The sequence below is a fragment of the Phacochoerus africanus genome, chromosome 9, assembly GCF_016906955.1.
Source record: "Phacochoerus africanus isolate WHEZ1 chromosome 9, ROS_Pafr_v1, whole genome shotgun sequence".
NCBI classification, from domain to species: Eukaryota; Metazoa; Chordata; class Mammalia; order Artiodactyla; family Suidae; genus Phacochoerus; species Phacochoerus africanus.
The window spans coordinates 80790187-80814795 of NC_062552.1; the positions used below are offsets into that span (position 1 = coordinate 80790187).

Here is a 24609-nt window from a genome sequence, read left to right on the forward strand (position 1 = left end):
TGATGGAGCATGATAATGTGAGAAAATAGAAGGTATACATGTATATGTGTAACTGGGTCACCATGCTATACAGTAGAAAATTGATAGAACACTGTAAACCAGATATAATGGAAAAATAATTAAAAGCATTATGTAAATAAATAAATATTTCATGTAACTCCTTTCCATGCAACTCCTTTTCTCTTTTTAGATGTTAATGGCTCTCCCTCCTAAATGAAAGACAAAGTAGACTTGATATCAGTGTGTATAATAACTCTAAGTGGAAAAAGAAAAGTTTTTTTTCTAAGTTTAACCATCATAATGAATATCAGTGACCAGCAGGTGTCTTCACAATAGTGGAATCACTTAAGAGATCTTTCTATAACTCATCAGCTGTCGGCATACTCTCCTCATTGCCACCTTCATTTCTTGATTCCTGAATGTGTAAATAACAGAATTCAGGAAGGGAGTGAGAACTGCATCAAAGATGGCCAAAAACTTATCCAGGGGTATGGAGGGAGATGGCCATGTATAGACAAATATCAAAGGACCAAAGAATAAGACTACCACACTGATGTGAGCTGACAGTGTGGACAGAGCCTTGGATGAACCCGCTGAAGACTGTTTCTTAACAGTGAGAATGATGACTATATAGGAAATGATCAGAATGAAGAAGGAGCCAACAGAGATGAATCCACTGTTGGCTGTGACCATGAACTCTAGTTGATCTGTGTCTATGCAGGCAAGTTTGATGAACCGAGGAAGGTCACAGTAAAAGCTGTCCAACACATTAGGCCCACAGAAGGGTAAGTTTACCACAAAAGCCAGTTGAATCATGGAGTGGATAAGGCCAGTCATCCAGGCAGCCACTAAAAAGGAGATACACATTCTTGGGCTCATGATGGTCAGATAATGGAGAGGTTTACATATGGCAACATATCTGTCAAAGGCCATGGCTATAAGTAGCACCACCTCCACACCACCAATGACGTGGATGAAGAAGATTTGAGCAATGCAGCCACTGAAGGAGATGACTTTACGTTTCCTTGAAAAGGTCATAAATCATCTTGGGAGAAGTGACAGAAGAAACTCCCATGTCAATGAAGGAGAGGTTGGCTAATAGAAAGTACATGGGGGAGTGTAAGTGAGGGTCAGAAGTCACAGTGAACATAATGAGGGAGTTTCCCATCATGCTTGCCATGTAAAACATGGAGGTGAACACAAAGAGGAGAAGTTGGATCTCCCATGAATTGGTGATTCCCAGGAACACAAACTCTGACACCACAGAATGATTTGCTCCATCCATGGGATTCATTACCATTGCTACTTGAAGGAACACAATAGGAAAAAATGTAAATGATGGTAATTACATTAATAAACTAGAAGAAGAGCGGTTAAAGGTATGTAAGCCTATTATGCAATAGTGTTAAAACTGACCCAATATGCTTATGACCTCTAAACCGTGCTCATACCAAGACATTAGTGTCTGTCACATGGAGCTGTTCTTACCACCAAATTGTCTCTACCTTTAATATTTAATACCCTTTGCTTTCTCCCAGGGTTCATGCCCTGTAACTCATGAGATGCAAGCTGGTCAACAAGAGTAATATGAATTCAACCCCAAATTTTTGATTTTTATTTCAAATCTCCTATCATCTGACTGCCATCACAGAGAACTAATTGCTATTTCAATCTCTTCCAAGCCTACAGACCTTCATCTGGCACCACTTTGGGGATTATATTCATCTTCATTGTTCCTTATATGTTTAGGAGATCTATAAGGTTTTGTTTTATTATTATTAGCATTTATTTTACTCTTATTTTGTAGTGTAATGGATGGCATACAGTTCTAACTCACCAAATAGACTCTAAGTTTCTTGAAGGCAGGGATTTTGACTCATTCATATTTGAACTCCCTGAAGCAAAGAAAAAGTGACCCACACAGAGAGGTGGCAGGTCAATTTGTATCACACTAGGAACAGAGTTTGTGATTCACTATCTAAAAACTTCTCTAGCAATTTGATATATAGTGACCTCAAGTTTATGATTTTATATCTTACAAAACTAATAGTTCCTGAAGGACTAGAAATTAAAGAAAAAAATCTAATCCTTCGACACGGGTAATTTTAGAAACACTTCATACATGATCTGAAAATCTTAAAACAATGAAATGCATATTGTAGTAGAAACCATATTGTACAAATCTCTAATAGGAAAAGGGCTTGTCCCATTACCTTGTAATTATTAACTCTTAAAAATACATCACAGATTATCAAAAGGAAATTGGGTTTTGGATTTACATTTCAAGATTTATATTAATGTTTGTTCATCCATTGATAGCTTTATCTTGTGCAAGTTACTTTAACTCTTGGAGCTTCAGTTTATTTATCTATGAAATTTTAATTAGTAAAATAACTCATACCTCAATCATATGGTTATATTAAGTATTCAGTAAATGTTATGTTTACTTCTCTTTATTTAACTTGCCCTAGCAGCACTCAAAACCTGAGAGACAGTGGATGAATAAGAAAATCAAACATTACTGATCAACAAGGAGCATTGTAGTTTTATATCAGAAAATATTTTTCAGTAAACAATTATGATACATATAACATTCACATTTTCATAGTGATGGAAAATTAAACTATCTTCTATAATTTTAATTGATTTGTTCTTAAAGAACACTGTATTCTTAGCAATACTTACCACAAATGTAATTTATTATTTGTTTAATTTTTTCTTCCCAACTAGCTTGCAAGCCCTAGAAAATCATGGACCACATCTGTATTTTTCAACCCAATGTATTAACTTTTGCAATCACAAATAATTATTTACTAAAAGGGTGAATAAAATGTATAGCTGACACTTGAACAGCAAGAGTTTGAACTTTGTGAATCCATTTACATGTGGAGTTTTTGTATATGATTTCCAACATATACAAAAATATATGTGTAGAACATTGAGTAAGACTTGTATTGAAGTAGATATCCTATCCTTACATAGGCATAAGGTAATATTTAATCTTAAATTAATATGGTATTAGATTTCTTACTCTTTTATAATTTTGTTTTCAAAAATTACTTTACCATACAGTATACCTCTCTCTCTCTCTCCACCGGAGAATCTGTATGTCAGCCTATAGTCACAGGTTAATGTGGTCATACATAAAAAAATGTAGCAATGTTTCCAATACTAAGTTATGACTATGATTTTAATGCTATATGTCATAAAATTTTATAACAATTCATTGCTTGTGTATATGCAAGGCTACTATGAAGCAACTGTATTGATTACCCTAGGCTACCATAAGGCAACCATATTGCTGCTTCTTCATTATCAGTACATAATTTGTTATAACTAAACATCAAGTTCTTCCATTCTTCATTTCATGTTTTATGTCTAGTGTTAGTAATATGTGTAACATCCACAGTGCATTTTATCCTATTAGACATATAGGTGTAGTCATTGGCAGGTGATTTATCTTGTAAACAGATAGTGTAAACTTACAATACTGTAAAGGTATTTTTTCTTATGATTTCTTAATAACATTTTCTTTTCTCTCACATATATTATTGTACAAATATGGCATATAATACCTTTAATGTACAAAGTATGTGTTAATCCACTAGTTGTTATCTATAAGTCTTCCAGGGAACAATAGGCTAATAGAAATTAAATTCTGGAAGAACAAAAGTCATACATGTATTTTCCACTGCCCAGGGAGCTGCTGTCCACATCCTTAAGTTTTTCAAGGATCAAATGTATTTGCTTGTGTTAGACACTCACCTGGTGAGAAAAGAAGGAAAGTTCAAGAGGGTGGGGAAATTTCAGCAAAGTGAAATTTATGTCTGGAGGGAAACTCAAAGTAGGAATAAGACTAAAAGAAGTCTTCAGTCTAGTCAAAAAAACTGAAATAAATGAGTTCCATTTGGGACCAGCTGGTAAATTTAATGTCCCTTATATCAGGAAAATCATTAGTCATTATAAATCAGGAAATCAATACCCAAGTAAACTAAAAAACCTGACCAAAACCATAAATGGACTTGGTGTTAGAGATCATCTTAGAACATATTTACAAACTCCGAGATCAGTCCCTCTCCTATTTCCTGCTTTACTTTTTTCTTTATTCATGACTTCCTGAGGACACAACCTGAAAAAAACACATGTGGCAGGGTGAGAGTAGAAATTGTTGGGGGAAAGATAAGCCCCTAATATAGGTGATGACTGCCATATACTGTCATACTGGCAACTGCTGCCCTGGGTGCCATGATTAGTCACCCTTGACAACTTTCTATCACTAATTAAGGTACCTCGGTGTCCTGGGAAACTTGGTAGTCTGCTAAAACATTCATTCTTACTCTGCTTATTTGGACAAGTACTGCTATTTGGAACAGAAGGCTTTTTGGATGGACTCATGATACAAAATGCCAGTTTACCTTGGTGTACGCAAGCTGTCTCTCTCCAGAGGGACCTCAGGACACCAGATAGGGATCAGCATGAAGCTAATTACTTAGAAGTAGTCCATAAAGTTTCCTGATTTTAAGTTCTACTTTCTTCATGAAATCACTCTTGATTCCTCCAACCTGAGTAATTTCCTGTTTCTAGTGTTTCACTTTAACTCCCCACATGGACCATGAGACAACTCGACCCATCATATTTATTTATAAACAGCACATTGCCTAGAAGAGTGCTAGAGGACATAACAGGCCTTCAGTGAAAAGCTTGAGTACCTCATTCAAGTCAAAGTGTATTGAGGTGGATCACCAATCTCATGGATACAGAAATCCTAGACTCCCACTGGGACTTCATATTAAAGACAGACCTTGGGTATAATTTCATCCTTCTTTGAATCTGCCTCTATTTTATCTCTTACAGTATCTCAAATCAATTATTTTCTTTTATTTTTTAAAGAAGCTGCATGCAATAATAAAATGAGTATAGGCTTCACTATCTGAAAAAGCATATTTCATACATTTCTATCTAATCACTTGGTGATTTGGGTAACATATATTTCATCTCTGAGCTCTTTTCCCATCTATAAAATGGAGAAAACTCATGTCTTACAAAACTGAGAATGTGAGATAATATTTATCACAAAATACAATTTCTTCTTCCTCTTTGATGCCCTTGGTAATGGAAGTAACATATATGTCCTCAGGGAGGCCATATGTTGGTAAATTATTGTAAATTAACAACATATAATGAAGCATTTGGAAAGGAAACTGAATAAACCAGATTTGTATTTGTCATCATGAAAAAAACCTTAAACATAGAATGCGTGAAAATATAAAATTATAATTCACGTTAAGTGATATAATTTTTTAAATTAAAAAATAATTGTTAAACAAACAAGTAAACAAATAAATAACTATAAGCATTTGAAGAAGAAGGCTATCCAACAACTTCAGTATTGTGATTTTGTCTGGAGAATATAAAAGAGTGATTTTATAGAATGAGTGAATTTAATTTTATTTGTAATGATTTAATAACAAAACGATCTGATAAAAATTAACAAATGTACATTGTAAAATACTGAACATTGCCAAACATTCAGTTTTGAATACTTTTTTTTTTCTTTTTAGGGCTGCACGTGCAGATATGGAAGTTCCCAGGCCAGTTTTTGAACCTGAGCTGCAGCTGCTGGCCTGCACCACAGCCACAGCAATGCCAGATCCTTAACCCACTAAAAAAAAGGCCAGGGATTGAACCTACATCCTTATAAATATGTGTCAGGTTCTTAACCTGCTAAGCCACTATGGGAACTCTATTGAATACTTTTTAAATCAGGGAAATATGTCCAGTTTCTTTTTAAATTTAGTACATCTGCTATGTATCTAAACCTTTCTCTTCTCACTGCCCTTATTTTCATCAGTTTTACTAGATCTACCACAAACTCTATTACAATCCTCTTGTTCAAGACTTTTTGCTGTTCCAACAAAAATTCAATGGCTTTCAATGTAGACCCAATCAAAGTGTTAATGGGTCCTTTTTTTTTTTGCTTCCAGATAACCCTCGAACTGCTATAAGAGCAATCAAAGCCCTCTGGTATCTGGTTCTTTTAGACCCCATTTCCTCTTTCATTTTTCCCATCACCTTTCTTGAACTCTATGATCTGACATCACTGGATTATTATCTGACAATGCCACACACTACATGCCTGTAAATATACTAGTTCTTCTTTCCCAACTTCCCTTCCACCATTCCACAGTCTCCACCAGCTGCCCTTCTATTTTCTCTGGAAGAGAAGTACAACCCACACCTCAAAGTAAACACATGCAATAATGGTTAGACTGCCTTTCCTACCACCTCTTCACAGTCTAAGCAGATTCATACCTTCTTTGTTTATTTTCCTATTCATGGCACTTTATTCATGCTCCAAAGCATCCTGATCATACTACTTTATGGTTAGTTTATAAGTAAATGGATTGAAAAGAATAATTGCGTTTATCCTTTTTTTGTAACCTCAACTGCTAACACATACATAAAATAAAGAGGGAGGGAGGGAGACACTAAAAATACTGCCTCTGTGAAAAATCGGTTCAAGGTTTTAGTGATGTAAAATCTCTGATCTAGACACAGTGAAGGTGGCCTTCAACATGGGAGAATCAGACTGCAATTCATATTTCAACAGATATAGCAGATTATGTGTTTATAATATAACAATGCAACAAGTATAGAAGAGGATATAATTGGATGCTTAAGACATTAAAATATGCCTGATTTGTAACTGGCAGGATGCATAAAGGCTGAGAAGAGTTCTGAAGAACCAAAAAAAAAAAGAGACTAGATTATAAAAGTGAAGAAGAATTAAGGAGAAAGAAACTATGCCAAAATGAAAACTTAAAATGAAGAAGAATTAAAGACAGTATGTATATAAGGGCAAAGAAGAAAGAAAAGGCCTACTTTAAATTAAGAGACAGTTTATGGAATATGATTGTCATTACTTCCTATGCTTCAGAAATTCTATAATCATAAACAAGTTTTAGTACTACGTCTGAGCTATCTTTTAAGTCCTTAGTCTCTTGGAAGTCTTTCTTCATAAACCTTTACCAGTTAAACATGTCATATTAACAACTACAAGTTGTATATTAATTTTCCCTTTGGATCTCCAATACCTTCCAATAAAATGTAAGAACAAAAAATTTGAAGAAAATGAGTTTACAGGGGAAGGAAATATAAATATGGAACCTAATAGGACAGTATCGACAGTTCTTTAGTTACCCTGGGATGAGTACTGGAAAAAAAAATGGTTAGAAGAAGTCAAAAATAATTTTTTCATAGATGTACTAAAAGGAAGAGGAAATATATGAACAAATATTAGAATATAGAAAAAGTCAGAGTTTGACGTGTAAAATACTAGACAGGATTCTAAATGGATCCACTAGTATATGATGCTGGTTCACCCAGAAGTCATCAAATACCTATAATCGACATGCTGATAGATGATATTCTGAAACCACATTCTCTTATAGCCTGGTTTGGCTTGAAAGAGAAAGTTGTTAGATTATTCTTCTCAAACACATTAATGATAACCATCTGTTTTAAATAATTATTTATGATATAAAAGAAAAGAACTAGCTCTTCGCTTTTTATTTTGACTAAACCTTTTTCTTGACTCACATAGAATCAATCAATTTTCTAGAAACAGATTCCCAGATATTTTATATTTGTAGATGAGAAAAGTATTGATAGCTTGGGTTCCAAATAATAGAATTATCAGGCTGAAAGGGGCCTATAGACATCTCTTGGCCTTAAGAAGCTAAACCATAATTCATATAAATTTCCCTCTCAATCTAAAAATACTGAGAGGCTATAACTTCCCTCAGGTAAAATGCCCTGCATTTTATTTTAAAAATTGTCATAAATTCTTCTTCACAACTGCTTCTCCTAATTTAAGACCATTTCTTTTACTTGTTATAACCGCATGCAACAGAAATATTTTCAATGATTTTTTTTAATTAAGATTTTATCTACACAAACTCAACAAACTCTATCGCCCCTTAGCTTTCTGTTTTTCAATACTCAAAAACTCAATTCCTTTCATATTTTCTCTTAGGATAACCTTCTCACCTACCTCCCACCTTGCAAAAAAAGAAAAAAAATCACAGTTATCAACTTTCTCTAAAGTATCTGTATGCTACTTAGAGTTTAGAGACAAAATTAACAAGCACAATTCTAAAGTTGTAAAGCACTTAAGAAAGCAGAAGGACCAACTGATCTGGTAGTTTTCACTTTATTGTATACTTTCCACATACTATTTGAGATGACATTTACTTTGGAAACAATAATCAGCTTTGGGCTTTTGCATATCTTTTCTATTCAGGCTTTTGCATATCTTTTCTATTCAGGTATCTTCCATTCAGACTTTTTTCATCTTGAAAATTTTGAAAGTACCTAATAAGTTCACTTTCCTTGTCAGAGAAGAAAACTGATTTATACTCCATCTCTTTGAAAAACTAATGGAGACTGCAAGAGTCCTTGCTTTCTTACTTTCTTGTGTCACCTATTTTTCTTACCTGTTTAATCAAAATATAGAGGGTGAGAATCATTCATACCATCATCCTGGCAACAGAGCGTTAAACCCCAAACCTTATAAAACCATTTGTCTTTTCCTAATATCTTTTGCATTACCTTAACACTGTGATTCCAGTTAAAAGTCAAAGTGACTTTACCTTCTCCAACATGTCAATACCCCTTTCACATTTATTCCCCACTACTAGTCTACTTGTTACCTCAGATGCTAACTGCCCTGCATAAGGATAACACTAATGCATTTGAAGATATGACTCATGTCCACAGCAGTTCATGTCTGACCCTAAAGGTACTCTATTTATCATTAAATTGATCCCCATCCTTCTATTTTACCTGGACAAAGGAAAAAGCCTCCTCATAGAGAATTAGATTTTCCTGTGTTCTCTAACACAAAGTGCCACAAAATCTTGCCATTGTGGAAATAATGCTAATTAACTGCTCTGGAGGACAGTGACCAAGTGATACTGCAAAGACCAGAGTTTGGAAGGAACTCATGTATCAAGGGAATTTACCCCCTAGGGACCTATTTGGTTTGACCAAAACAAAGGTCCTCAAGACTCATAATTAGACACTAGAGACAAAGAGCAGACATGTTTATTAACACAGAAGGACAGAACACACTGTACTCAATATTTTGTTACCGTGAGTTAGAAATGTAAAATATGGACTTCGTGGCACAGCAGTAACAAATCCAACTAGGAACCATGAAGTTGCAGGTTCAATCCCTGGCCTTGCCCTGTGAGCTAAGGTTCCGGCGTTGCCATGAGCTGTGGTGTAGGTCGCAGAGGTCGCTCGGATCTGGTGTTGCTGTGGAGCTGGCTTAGGCTAGCAGAAACAGCTCCAGTTGAACCTCTAGCCTGGGAACCTACATATGCTGTGGGTGTGGCCCTAAAAGGAGAAAAGACAAAAAAAAAAGAAAAAGAAAAAGTCAAATATTTCAATGTATATTTTATGGGTTTCCATTTTTACTGTTTCCCTAGTTCCCACAATTGTCAAAGGCCAGCTCTTTTCCATGTACAAATTCACTTATACGAGGAGCTCCAAGTTGTCAGAGGCCAGTTTTAGCTGTTTTCTCTCTGGAACATTCTTCCCTGGGGCACTAGGACCTCTGAACTTATAAAACCAAAGTTTACAAGAATCAGAAAGAAACATAAATTTCCATAGTAAGATTTAGGTCCTATTGTTAGAGTGACTGTTTACATCTTGGGTTCATACATGCTGGCTATAGGACAGGTGGCAATATATATTAGCTACTGGTTCAAGTTATGTAGTGAATCAGATAAACAACATTGTAAGCATGCAAAGTTTTCACTTCCCAATTGATATAAAAGCTTAGTATTCACCAGGCCATCCCATCACCACACTGGTGAGTTGCTTCTTGGTTATGGAGCATGAGTAAATATAGTAAATTCTTTGGGTGTGAGTCTGGTGGTCATACTTCATCTTCTGTAAAAATGTGTCTAGAGCTGATGTTTCATTAGAGATCATAGGAGCTGATAAAGCAGAAAAGGTACTCTATAAGTCCATATGTGGTAGTGTCAGCAGAAGCCACATGATTGGGAAATGAAAATTAGTACTCAGCGTAGATTTACATTACTATGAAGACAATTCTCTAATCCTTCCAGAACAAGAGGACAGTGAGTCTACTGAGAGCATGGTGAGGTTTGGCACTATGGAGTGTCCTGAGGCTTTACTTGTGCATTGGCAGCGTTTTCAGTCATCCACGGTGATGAGTGAGCAGAAATTTACGTGGTTAAGTCTATGCCGAGACTTTACTTATGCTGCTATGGTCACTGTTTAGTACCGATTAAGAACGACTGAGTGCATGATACTAATGAAGCGATATGAGGATAGCTGGGAAAGGAGGCTGATTTCCATCACAGAAGTAAGTCATCTTGTCCCTTCATAGTGAATAATCTCTAATAGTCTTTCACATGGGCATTCTCTGTGCCCTCTTTGAAAAGTCCATCCACGTCCCTTTCCCCAGACTCCACCTCAAGAAATTTATACCCTCGTTCTTTCTTAGGTCTTGAGCCAAACAACAATTAGCCCTGTCCACAAATGAACGGAATCTGTATCACAGGCCATCTCTCATTCCAAAGGACAAGTACAACTAAAGGCATTCTCTGACTGAGGGAAGGGCAAGGTAGCACCATTGGAATACCCTGACTTCATCTCTTCCCACAGGCACACTGAGTCTATACCTACATATAGAGCAATTACTGCTGAAGAAGAGCTAGGGGCTGACTCAATAGCTACTGCCCAGAGATGGTCCACCTAAAAATGGGTAGGAATGATGAAACATGGGAACCCCACAACTATCATGGTGACCTGTGGTAGGGAGATATAAAGCTAAAGGGCAGAATACAGACTCACCCACTGTGAGACATGGTAAGAGAACAGTGGTTTGTATTTTCCACTTGTACATCCTATGAACATCTAGATGTAATGTGTACTAAATGTGTCCTGCTCTTACCTGTTCCTCCACCTTACGTGATGAGAAATTCCTCTTCCACTTGCTGAAGTGAAAAAACTTGGAGTCACTTCTCTCACATTCAGCATCCCCTCTGTTGGAGAATCCTATTAGCTAATGCTTCAAAATCTTACCACTGACATCTTACCATGTACATTGCTAACCAAGCCACCATCTCTCTGTTCCCTTGATTTCTGCAACAGACTAATAACTTCTCACTGCAGAGACCACTATACCACCCCTCCCCAGACTATTCTTAGAAGGACAATCAGACATAAAAATCATTTTAAACATAAATGACACATGTCACCTCTATGCTCAGAACCCTCCACTGTCCTCACCACCTTCCTCAGAGTAAAAGCCAAATTATTTACCATGGTCTATAGAATCCCACATGATTTGGCTTCCTTTTACCTCATTGCATTTTCCCTATTTTTTTATCCTGACAAAGTAACACTGGTCTTCTGGATGTTTCTTGAACACACCAGGCACTTTAGGTCTTTGTTCTGGCCCTACCCCCTGTCTGGGATGTCTTTCCTCTCTCATAGCTGCATTACAAACTCATGGAGCTATACCAAACCTTTGCTTAATGACACCTTCCCAATGATGCCTACCCTAACTACACTATTTACAAATCCCACCCACTCTCCCAACTCTGGAGTCTCAATCCACCTAGAAAATTACTTATTTATTTTACTTATTATTTATTGTCTAAATAGCTCCAGTAAAACATAAGCTTCAAAACAGTAGGAATTATTTTTTTTATATTTTATATATTGACATACATCCAAAATCTATAATAATGCTTGGCACTTAGTAGGCAGTCAATATTTACTGCATGAGTGAAAAATTGAGGAGGGGGAAGTGGAAGAGGGAGAGAGAGAGGGAGAGAATCACTCTTGGGTTTATTTTCGTGACTGGATAGATGTTAGTGGAGGAGGACACTGTTTTCAATGATCATCACTGAATCCATTGAAATGAAATCTGAAGCACCCAAGAGGAGATGATAGAAGATATATTACACATAGGTCTAGATTTTAGAAGACACAAGGGCTATATCTACGTGATAATGTAGTATAAAATGGGTACAAGTCATAAGGGAAATGATTATTCATTAAATGGTGCTGAGGTAATTAACAAAAATTTTTGAAAAATTTACATCCTCTTCTATTATTTGCAGCAAAATAAAAAAATTTAAATTTAAGTTTAGTTGATTTACAGTGTTGTACCAATTTCTGCTGTACAGCAAAGTGACTCAGTTATAAATATACATATTTTTAAAAATACATATCTTATTCTTTGTAATATTCTTATCATGGTCTACCCCAGGATATTGTATATAGTTCCCTGTGCTATACAGTAGGGCCTTGTTGTTTTTCCTTTCTAAATGTAGTAGTTTGCATCTACTAACCCCAAACTCCTAGTTGATCCCTCTCCACCCCGCCCCTTCCCTAGCAGCCACATGGCATTTCTCTATGCTCATGGCATTTCTATTTGGAGATAGATTTATTTGTACCATATTTTAGATTCCATATGTAAGGGATATCATATGGTATTTGTCTTTCTCATTCACTTCACTTAGTATGAGAGTCTCTAGTTGCATCCATGTTGCTGCAACAGCATTATTTTGTTCTTTTTATGGCTGAGTAGTATTCCATTGTGTATATGTATTACATCATTTTAATCCATTCCTCTGTCCATGGGCAATTAGGTTGTTTGCATGTCTTAGCTATTATGAATAGTGCTGCAAGGAACATAATGGTGCATGTATGTTTTTGAATTATAGTTTTGTCCCAATATATGCCCAGAAGTGGGATTGTTGGATAATGTGGTAATTCCATTTTTAGTTTTCTGAGGAACCCCCATACTGTTTTCCATAGTGGTTTTATCAATTTACATTCCCAACAACAGAATAGGAGGCTTCTCTTTTATCTAGACACTCTCTAGTATTTATCATTTGTGGACTTTTTGATGATGGCCAATCTGACTGGCGTGAGGTGGCACCTCATTGTAGTTTTGATTTGCATTTCTCTGATAATTAGTGATGTTGAGCATATTTTCATGGGCCTACTGGCCACCTGTATGTCTTCTTTGGAGAAATGTCTGTTTAAGTCTTCTGTCCATTTTTGATTTGTTGTTGTTGAGTTGTATGAGTTGTTTTTATATTTTGGAGATTAGTCCCTTCAGTCACTTCATTTGCAAACATTTTCTCCCATCCTTCAGGCTGTCTTTTCATTTTGTTAATGGCTTCCTTTGCTGTGCAAAAGCTTATAAGTTGATTAGCTATCATTTGTTTATTTTTGTTTTTTAATTCTATTGTGTTGGGAGACTGACCTAATAAAACATTTGTACAATTTGTGTCAGAGAACATTTTGCTATGTTCTCTTCTAGGAATTCTATGGTGTCATGTCTTATGTTTAAATCTTTAAGCCATTTTGAGTTTATTTTTGTACATGGTGTGAGGCTGTGTTATAAATTTATTGACTTACATGCAGCTGTCCAATTTTTTCACCATGACTTGCTAAAGAGATTGTCTTTTACCTATTTTGTATCCCTGCCTCCTTTGTTAAAGATTAACTGACTGTAGGTTTGTGGGTTTATTTCTGGGCTCTCTACTCTGATTGATCTGTATGCCTGTTTTTGTACCAGTACCACACTTTTTTGGTTATTGTAGTTTTATAATATAGTCTAAAGACTGGGAGAGTTATGCCTCTTGCTCCCCCTACCCCAGATAACTTTGAAAATTCTGGGTCTTTTATTGTTCCATATAAATTTTAGGATTATTTGCTCTAGTTTTGTGAAAATTGCCATGGGTAATTTGATAGGGATCACGTGAAATATATAAATTGCTTTGGGTAATATTTCCATTTTAACAATGCTACAAAATAATTTATAGGTAGATAATGTATCTTAGAAATACAGAGTCATGAATATTCATTAGGTATTGGGATGGGAAAGAACTTAAGAATATCACCATGAAGTCACAATTTAAAAAAGCTCTATGTAGACAGTATCACAGAAGTACAACTTTAATGTTTCAGAATATGGTAAGTAAAACTAAAAAGAAAGTAAAAAATTGGGAGAGATATTTTGAACATAAATATTATAATAAAGGAATTAATATCTTTAACATATATGTAGGACTAATAAATCAATATAAAAAAACTAATATACCACCAATATGGATAGGGAGGAAGAATACCTCATCAAATGATATTAATTCCTGTTTCAATAAGAAAAAACATGGGGCAATTTTTGCTGTACTGAATCACTTATCTCCTTCCACTGTTGGCTCTACCCCAGCTCCCCAATTTGGGAAATGCTCCTCCTCAAACTCATGTAGTTCTCTGGTGGCTATCAACTAGATAACCTTGGCTCCTGCCAAGGTAGGGATGTGTCCAGACCTGGCCTATGAGAGACCTGGCATGGAAGTAAAACACCAGTATGGATTCTTCCATTGTGTTTTAATACAGACATTAGGAAAAAAAAACTTTTCCTTTTCTGCCAGGTTGTTTTCCTGTAATGATTTTAATTTGAGTTATTTGTAGCCTCTACTCAATTTCCACCCCGTACATAAAAAACCCAAGTGCAAAACGAGAAAATAAGACCATTGTACCGAGATTTACAGAATCCATAGCTAGAGAGGGAGGAGAGAAAGAAAGGGAGAAAAAAGCAAGAGAGAGAGAGAGTGAATGATAGAGAAAATCTAAGAGTGTGAAAGTCAGTGAATCCCTGGAACCCAAGAGGCTGACTCCTCTGTTGGATATCAAAATAATAACTTAAGTCAATTCAGTTCCTTTTTAAAAAATATATAAAAATTTTTTAATTGTGATAAAAATTCACACACATACAACATACAATTTATCATCTTAACCAGTTTCAAATTTACAATTCAAGCTGTTCAGAACATTCACATTGTTGTACAAGAGCTCTCTAGATCTATTTCTTTTGAACAACTTAAATTCTACAATTTTTTGTTTTAGTTATTTTAAGCTTGTTTGGATTAGATTCCTGACAGGTAATTCAAAGAGTTCAGATTAATAACATGTGAAAAGATACAAGTATAAGTAATCAAATATAGTTATTTATTTAATTTCTTTATTCATTTTATGCACCTGTGGCATGGGGAAGTTCCTGGGCCAGGGACTGAATCCAAGCCACACTATGACCCATGCTGCAGTTGTGGCAATGTCAGATCATTTAAACCACTGCATCAGGCTGGGGATTGTACCCACACCTCCAAAGTGACCTGAGCCTCTGCAGCTAGATTGTTAATCCACTGCTCCATTGGGGGACTCCAAAAGAAATTTAAAATAATATGTAATATTTTTTTGTCTGTTAACTTGATAAATATTTCAAATAATCACATTCAGTGTTTGGGGGGGTATTGTAATGGATATACTTGTCAGCAAGTACATATCTTTTGAGAGAAATGATAATATAGATTTTAAAATAACATCATATCCTACTAATCTAAAAATATCAATCTATAAAGGAAGTCATCTAAAATACAGAGAAGCATATGAATAAATTCTCAAGGCAGAATAAAAAACTGAAGATAACCTAATTGACCAACATCAGAGTAATAACAAATGTGATTATGCTATTATCGCACAATGCAATATCATGTATGTATTAAAAATTTTCTTGTGCTACAATATGTAATAATGTGACAGTAATCTCAGTACATAATATTTATCAAAGAAGGCAGGATAAAAATGAAGAGACTATAAAATCCTAATTTTGTAAATATATATTTATATTTATTCATAGAACAATACTAGAAACAGATATACTGAGATATTACTAATAATTATTTTCATATGGTGATTTATATTTATATTTTTATTTCTAATTTCCAAATAAATCTTGCATAATGAGAATATTTTCCTTTTATTACAAGAAAAAATTAGTATTTTAGTAAAGGAATAAGAAAATAAAAAAGGATTTCACATCAGAATTAATTAAAAAATCAGATTCCTGAGAATCAGAGCTGTATTTCTCAATGCCCCTCTTTTTCTTTCCTTTTTAAGGGCTGCACCCATGGCATATGGAAGTTCCTGGGCCAAGGGTCGAATTGCAGCTACAGCTGAGTCCTATGCCACAGCCACAGCAACACTGGATCTAAGCCACATCTGTCACCTATGCTGCACCTCAGGCAATGCTGGATCCTTAACCCACTGTGCCAGGCCAGGGATCAAACACATCCTGACAGAAACAATGTTGAATCTTTAACCTGCTGATCCACTAAGGCAATTCATATCAATACCCTTTTGATTATACATGATAGAATCACAACTTAAACAACCTTATGCCAGAGCATGGGTGAATTGGCTCATTTATTAGCTCAGGTATTGACCATACTGAATACAGGGCAAGAATGAAGCTGAATGCCCAAGACAGCTGGAACCAAGAACTTTTAATACCACCAAGCTTCTGTCTTTAAATCCTACAGCTTCTTCTTTCACATGTCTTTAAAAAATTATCGCAAATTTAATTTTTCTCTTTAAAAATTTTTTAAAATTGTTATTTCCCCAATACAATCTTTTTTTTCCTACTGTACAGCATGGTGACCCAGTTACACATACATGTATACATTCTTTTTTCTCACATTATCATGCTCCATCATAAGTGACTAGACATAGTTCCCAGTACTACACAGCAGGATCTTATTGCTAATACATTCCAAAAGCAATGGTTTGCATTTATTAACCACAAGCTCCCAATCCGTCCCACTCCCTCCCCCTCCCCCTTGGCAACCACAAGTCTGTTCTGCCAGTCCATGATTTTCTTTTCTGTGGAAAGGTTCATTTATGCCGAATATTAGATTCCAGATATAAGTGCTATCAGATGGTATTTGTCTTTCTCTTTCTGACTGACTTCACTCAGGATGAGAGTCTCTAGTTCCATCCATGTTGCTGCAAATGGCATTATTTTGTTCTTTTTTATGGCTGAGTAGTATTCCATTGTGTGTATATACCATATCTTCCTAATCCAATCATCCGTAGAGGGACATTTGGGTTGTTTTCATGTCTTGGCTATTGTGAATAGTGCTGCAATGAACACGTGGGTGCATGTGTCTTTTTAAGGAAAGTTTTTCTGACAGCAGGATGTATGCCTGCCGGCAGATCAACATACCACAGCTCCAAAAGGGACTGAGGTTTGCTTTCTCTCTATTCTCAAAGTCCCTTCCTGGGGGGAAGCTCAGATATGGCCCATTTTGGTCAAAGACACATACCTGCTCCATTTAACTGTGGCCTGCAGATACATCACTGTCATTACATCACTCGGTTGAGAAGCCTAAACTTTGACCAAGCAGTAGTGGTCAGAGAGGTAGGCTCTACATGTCATCTAATCGTACCACATGGTTGCTGCAAGATAACACACATTTAGAAGAAGGAGAAGGTTGCTTATTTGGGCAAACAGCAGAGCAGGTGTCCACCAGAAGCAATAATTTTTTAGAATAAAATATGAAGAGATTATAAGCTGGTATGACCACTATGGAGAACAGCATGGAGGTTCCTTAAAAAACTAAATATAGAACTACCATATGATCCAGCAATCCAACTTCTGAGCATATATCTGGAGAAAACTGTAATTCAAAAGATACATGCACCTCAGTGTTCATCACAGCACCATTTGCAATAGCTAAGACATGGAAGCAACCTAAATGTTCACTGACAGAGGAATGGTTAAAGAAGATGTAGTACATGTATACAGTGGAATACTACTCAGCCATAAAAAGAATGAAATGATACCATTAACAGCAACATGAATGGACATAGAAATTATCATGTAAGTGAGATAAGTCAGACAGAGAAAGAAAAATATCATATGAGATCATAAATATGTGGAATCTAATAAAAATGATCCAAAGGAACTTATGAAACAGAAACAGACTCAAACATTTTCAAACCAAATTTATGGTTACCAAAGGGGAAATGTGGGAGGGATAAATTAGTTGTTTGCGATTGACGTGTACAAACTACTATATACAAAATGGATAGGTAAAAAGGACCTATTGTATAGCACAGGGAATTTTACTCAATACTGTGCAATAACCTTAAATGAGAAGAGAATCTGAAAAGGAACAGATTTATATATGTGTACAACTGATTCACTTTGCTGTGCACCTGAAACTAACACAACATTGTCAGTCAACTGTACTCAAATAAAATGTATAAACAAGGAATAACATTAAAACAGTTTTAAATTGGATGATACATAAAGTGTTTATTCACTATGCAGTTGAAGAATCTATCTTGTCATGGATAAAGAACTAACACAAACACAGAAAGGGAAAAGATTGGGAGCAGCAGGCATTTAAATCAACATAAATAATAAAGAATCTGAGAATCTTTTATAGATCTAATGAACATTAGTCAGTGGAAGAGAAAACCCAGTGAAACTTCCATTTTAAAAACATCACTTCCAAACAAATTATAAGGAAGCTGAGTATAAGTGCTAGTCAGTAAACTGATATGCATATTGGTTTTCTAAGGGTACAAAGAAAAGGGAGTCAAAAACAGAAAAATAGATATAAGAGCAATGGAAATCAAAAGAAAAGGCAAACAACTTATCAAACAAAAAAAGTTGTGAAATCAATAAGGGCCAAGTAGCCCAAAGGAGCATTGGTAAACTGGTTAAAGTATATTGAATGTGTGTTCGGGTGTATAACGATCAGAGTTATCTGCTCTACATCTTTGAGAGTGAGTCTTGGATCTTTGTTGAAATGGGCAAGAATTGAAATTTCTAAATCTGTTGATGCAAATCCCTTATTCCTATAGAATTGAATATAGGAAGATATTCAACATATACCATTATAAGTAAAACATCTCCAAAACTAAAATTTAGCTTTCAGTGACTCAAATCATTCCGATGTAACAAGAATGGTCATGTCAGCAGAAGGAAAAGGAAGAAGTAGGTTGATTACATGTGGAAATAAAAATGCATCTGTATGTATGTAGGAAAATAATACGAACAAGTGTCAAAAGGTAAAGGAGTTCTGTGTTGGCACGATGGGTTATGGATCGGCCTTGTCACTGCTGTGGCTAGGGGTCAATACATAGCCTGAGAACCTCTGCATGCTAAGGAACTGACTTAAAAATGTCAAAATGGGAACTCATTCCTATTACTGCACAGTGGTTAACGAACCTGACTAGTATCCATGAGGTCATGGGTTCAATTCTGGCCTTGCTCAGTGTGTTAAGGACCTGGCGTTGCTGTGAGCTGTGCTGTAGATCGCAGATGTGGCTCGGATCTGGCGTTGCTGTGGCTGCGGTGTAGGCCGGCAGCTGTAGCTCTGATTAGACCCCTAGCCTGGGGACCTCCATATGCTGGGGTGTGGCCCAAAAAGACAAAACAAACAAACAAACAAAATGTCAAAATGTAAGGTTGTTTTGTAATAAAACTGCCAGCACTATTCAGATTAAAGGCCTGGCTTAAGGATCTTGTTTTTCCAAATGTGATGATGGGCATATCCTAGCATGGGACATACAGGCATTAAGTGTCAAATTGATATGATTAAATATTTGAATAATCCAACTAACTCTTCTTGCCTGATTTCCTGCTCATTGATGTTTCTGTCATCATTTGAATTCTCAGAAATTTCTTTATAGTGAAATAATGAGTAATACTTATGTGGAAGTTATTCAGACCACTTGATATTTTTTGTGGCAAATTAATAAACTGGGATCTTGATGTATGTATTCCCATCTAGCATCAATTTACTTAGTGTCAATCAGCATTTCCTCATATATAACCCACTCTGACACTGAACAGACTTAGCATAGGCAATAGTAAATTCATCAAGGTCGTGTCTCCTGAGAGATAAGCATTTTGGCCTTCTCCAGAGACACATTTTACCACATTCTTCCGCCAACCATATAGAGTAACATAATCTCCCACTTAACATTTTTAAAAGAACCATGTTATTTTAATTTGGGACAACTAAATGTTCATAAGGTACTTAGACACTCCTGATATTAAAATAATCGAAATTCAATATTACTCCATGTGACTAAGGAGACTTCATGATACTTTTGGCATTTATGAAATCCTTCTATAAATAAAAAACTGACTGCATACTTTCCTCATTGCCATTTTCATTTCTTTATTCCTGAATGTATAGATGACTGAATTTAAAAAAGGAGTGAGAACTGCATCAAAAACAGCGAGGAATTTGTCTAGGTGGGATGTGGGATGAGGCCAGATATAAATAAAAATGCAAGGGACCGAAAAATAAAATCACCACCATGACATGAGTTGACAAGGTGGAGAGGGCCTTAGATGAGCTCCCTGAAGAGTGTTTCCGAACAGTAATCAGGATAAAAATATAGGAGATAATCAGTATGAAGAATGATCCCAGGGATATAAATCCACTGTTGGCAGTGACCATGAACTCTAGCCTATAGGTATCTGTGCAGGCAAGTTTGATGAACCGAGGAAAATCACAGTAAAAGCTGTCTAGAACATTAGGGCCACAGAATGGCAATTTTACAACAAATGCCAGTTGAACCACAGAGTGGATCAAGCCAATTATCCATGCAGTGACCAGGAACAGAATACACATTCTGGGGCTCATAACAGTTAATTAGTGAAGAGGCTTACATATGGCAACATATCTGTCAAAGGACATGGCGATGAGAAGCACCATCTCCACACCACCAATGAGGTGGATGAAGAAGATTTGAGTGATGCAGCCACTGAAGGAGATGACTTTACATTTCCTGAACAGATCATAAATCATCTTGGGAGAAATGACAGAAGAAACTCCCAGATCAATGAAGGAGAGGTTGGCTAACAGAAAGTACATGGGGGAGTGTAAGTGATGGTCAGAAGTCACAGTGAGCAAAATGAGAGAATTTCCCATCATGCTTGCCACATAAAAAACAAGATGAGAACAGAAAGAGGAGAAGTTGTATTTCCCAGGAGTTGCTGAGTCCCAGGAACACAAACTCTGACACCACAGAATGATTATCTCTGTTCATCGATTTGTTAGCTGGAATGTTTTCAGATAAAGGAAAAGGCAAAGAAAATGAAAATAGGTATGTTAATAATGTCCTATATTATAATAATTCATTATTCAAGGATATAAACAGTGTGAAGACTATAACTCTTGCAGAATTCCTCCTCAAGGCTATATCATTACCAAATAAGCATTTTACCTGTGGTCACTTAAAGTGGTTGTGTCACTTCCACATGCAATATCCCTTTACCACATCCTCTAGGACTAATTGGCTATAAATAAAAGAGAATGAAACAAGTATGAAAACATAGTAGTTGTGGAGAGCAAAGATTGGGATGGGCAGTCTAGATGGTACAGTGCAACAGAAAGATAGAAAAAAGGAAGAGGTAGCAATGGCATTTGGCAGAACTCACAGGTTCTATTTTTAAAACTGGTCATAAAACAATTCTTTGGCTATTCAAATTGTAGTCATTTCTTAACCTCACCTATCTCAGGCACAATATGTCTCTTGAGTCACTTTATAACACTCTTATAAGCACATTCACAATTTACACAAAGATCAAGAGTAGTGATGAGCATAAGAGAATCAGTCATGGGGCATAGAGGTGACTAGGACAGGCCCCAGGAAAGGATAGACTAGATAGTCATAGCACAGGGCATCTGCATGGGCTCCCAGGAGAATAAGTGAAAGTACCTAGAAGAGTGGTTAGCAGCCAGGCCATGTTCAGGATGTGTGTGGTGGGACTGGAGGTTGGGGTGGGGAAGTTGTGTTACAGGAAATCAGGGAGTTAAGCAGGCCCAATTTGATTTATGTCTCCAGATTCTTCTCATTCTCTTGAGGTTTGCATATAGCTCGGTTATAGCTATTTAAGCACTACCCTTAGAATTTCCTGGCAATGAAGAGATGCACATTCATGTCACAGTTGTTCTAGAACCATTCACCCTCTACTGTTTCTCCCCCTCCCTGAGTCCCCTTTATCCTTCTTATCTTATCTCTATACTTTAAACCTCCCTTGTCTGGCATCTGATGACAAGTCTGACTCTTTCCTGACCATATTTTGGGAATACTACATGAACTTCTCTAGATCTTTCAGGGAATACACTTTTGCCACATAGAAGAAATACTCTTTTCTGTGAGTCTAATCCTTCAGTGTCAAGTCCTTCTGCTCCCAGAATATTTGGACATGCAGCTAAAAACTGGAGTGAGTTGAGAAAAAGAGGAGGCTGGAGCATACACAGTAAAGGGCTGGTAAAATAAAGGTACAGGAACACAAAAAGCCTCAGACCTGACTCTGAAGGGGCAAGAGAAACTCAGAAATAGAAAAAATGGATCTCAAAGCTTTGCCTTTTAACATGGGCGTTTATGCACACACATATGCACACATCTGTCTACATTATGAGTGGAATCTGTCATAAAATTATTTTCCCACAAATGTCAATAGTGATGATTTAGACCAAGTTAATAATTTATCAGTGAGAATACCATGGATCAGTGGGGAACAAGTAACTGGTTAGGGACAGAGAAACTAGATTTTTCTAGTCTACATGTGGCTTCAGAGTCCACATACTAGAAAAATAACAAAGTGAGAAGACATTAGCCAAACTTCTAACAGTGAAAACAGTAGCCATTATTACATGTGGTTATTAAATGAAGTTAAAAATCTATTTTCTCAGTTGCACTTGCCATACTTCTAGTACTCAGTAGCTCTGTGGGGCTAGTGGTTATGTACACAATACAGAACATTTACAATCACTGCTCATCCATTAAAAGTCGATCAAAATTCCATTTCTGCCAAAAAAATTTCCCCAGTAACTCTGACTCTTATATTAGCCTCCCCTATATTATTACTATAAATCAGGAAACAAATTTTATTGAAAACTAAAAATAACAAAAATAAACCACATATATGGCATCTGAAAAACCCTAGGTGCTTGTTGTTGGCCAGGAAGGATACACGGGAATCTGCTGGGAAATTTAGAGACAGCTTTGTAATAGAGAAAGACTTGATGTGAGATTTGAAACAGTAATGAGAGTTTATTAAGCTGAGAGCAGAGTGGAAGGTATTCTGAGAAAAGAATAAATGATCCTTTATTTAGGCCAAATCCTTTGCCACTTATCATAATCCTTCAAGAGTTTTTTGTTGTTGTCTTTTTAGGGCCACATCCAAGGCATATGGAAGTTCCCAGGGTAGGGAAGCTGCAGCCACTGGCCTACATCACAGCCACAGCAATGTGGGATCTGAGCCACATCTATGAACTAACCAAAGTTTATGGAAACACCAGATCCCTGACCCACTGAGTGAAGCCAGGGATTGAATCCACATCCTCATGGGTTCATTACCCCTGAGCCAACACAGGAACTTCCAAAACTTTTAATATTACCGATTCTTTCTACCTAAATATAGAAGACAATGACCATTTTTCAGGATATTGTGTATTTTTTTAATACTGCTTGAAAGAAGTAGCAAAGATTACTTGATTGTTTAGTCAACAACACTTCTCTAAGTAAAGCCATTTTTTTAGGTGCATAGTTTTCCACAGTTCTCATTTTCCAGCTTATCATTTTTTCTCATTAAGTCCAGTAAGGATAAGTAAAGTTTCCAAAATCAAAATTGAACATTAACACATTTCTCAACCACTCCCAAGAGAATGCCTGATATTCTTGCTATAAATTTCCAGCTGTGGAGTAGGGAAGGCTTACCTCAAGCCTTATTGTGGTCCATGGTTTAACCTCTGAAGTTTAGAAAACAGTAAGAAGCATGTAGAAAGAGAGAGAGAAGAAGGAATAAGGGAGGAAGGGTAAGAGGGAGGAAGAGAGAGAGAGACAGAGACAGAGACAAACAGAAAGAGACATAGAAAGAGAGAGAAGCAGTAATTCTAAAAACAGCCTGCATAGCAGGGAACTTATACAATCTCAAGTTTTTCCATTTCCATTTTTCATGATATAGGTAGTAGTCATTTTTCATGGCATCCTTAAAGTCAGAGAGGAAAATATAGATATTTTAAAATCACATTATTAAAGTTCCTGAAATAGTTAACGATGGAATTTTAGAGCTGGAAAAGCATGCATTACCTGTATGGCACATATTTACTACATATTGGATTGTTATGATTACTTTTGGAGGGATATTTCCATAGTAGCATTATTATCACTTATAGAGGGGGAACTGCAAGTTCAGACAAGTTAGTAACTTATCCCAAAACAGAACTTACTGATTTTGGAACCCAAAATTAGGCATTTCTGATACTAAATACCTTGCTCTTTAACTACAACATGCAGAATGCAATATGGTTCTTTGTTCATAATCTTAAAAAATTATTCCTATCATAAATTTAAAGTAGAATTTTAAAAAATGTACACCTGAAAGTTACATAAAGTTACATGTCAATCATATCTCAATAAAGCTGGAAAAAAAGCATACAATTTATTCTGAAGAATATCCCATCCTATACATGTAAATATTTAACACACACATACATCAACGCACCCAAGATTTCATCAGCTTCTACTAGCAGAGGATATACAGTAAATCCACGCATTACTGGTATAAGTTAAGGGGAAAGGAAAAAGGTGTTTCTGGTTAGAATGAGAAAGAACCAAATACACCAAGGTTTTGGTGCCAGTAAAAGATTCACCAAATTACAAGGCAATTTATTC

General features: G+C 36.1%; 1 protein-coding gene and 1 pseudogene across 1 annotated transcript; both read right to left on the reverse strand.

Annotated features, from left to right (window-relative positions):
* Positions 1-345: 345 nt before the first annotated feature.
* Positions 346-1300, reverse strand: LOC125135891 (olfactory receptor 4F3/4F16/4F29-like). Its single transcript, XM_047796387.1, is given in 2 exon segments — positions 346-1026; positions 1028-1300. Coding segments are annotated over 2 exon segments (954 nt in total).
* An 18732-nt stretch (positions 1301-20032) lies between these two features.
* On the reverse strand, positions 20033-20973 carry LOC125135996 (olfactory receptor 4F3/4F16/4F29-like; annotated as a pseudogene).
* Positions 20974-24609: the final 3636 nt, after the last annotated feature.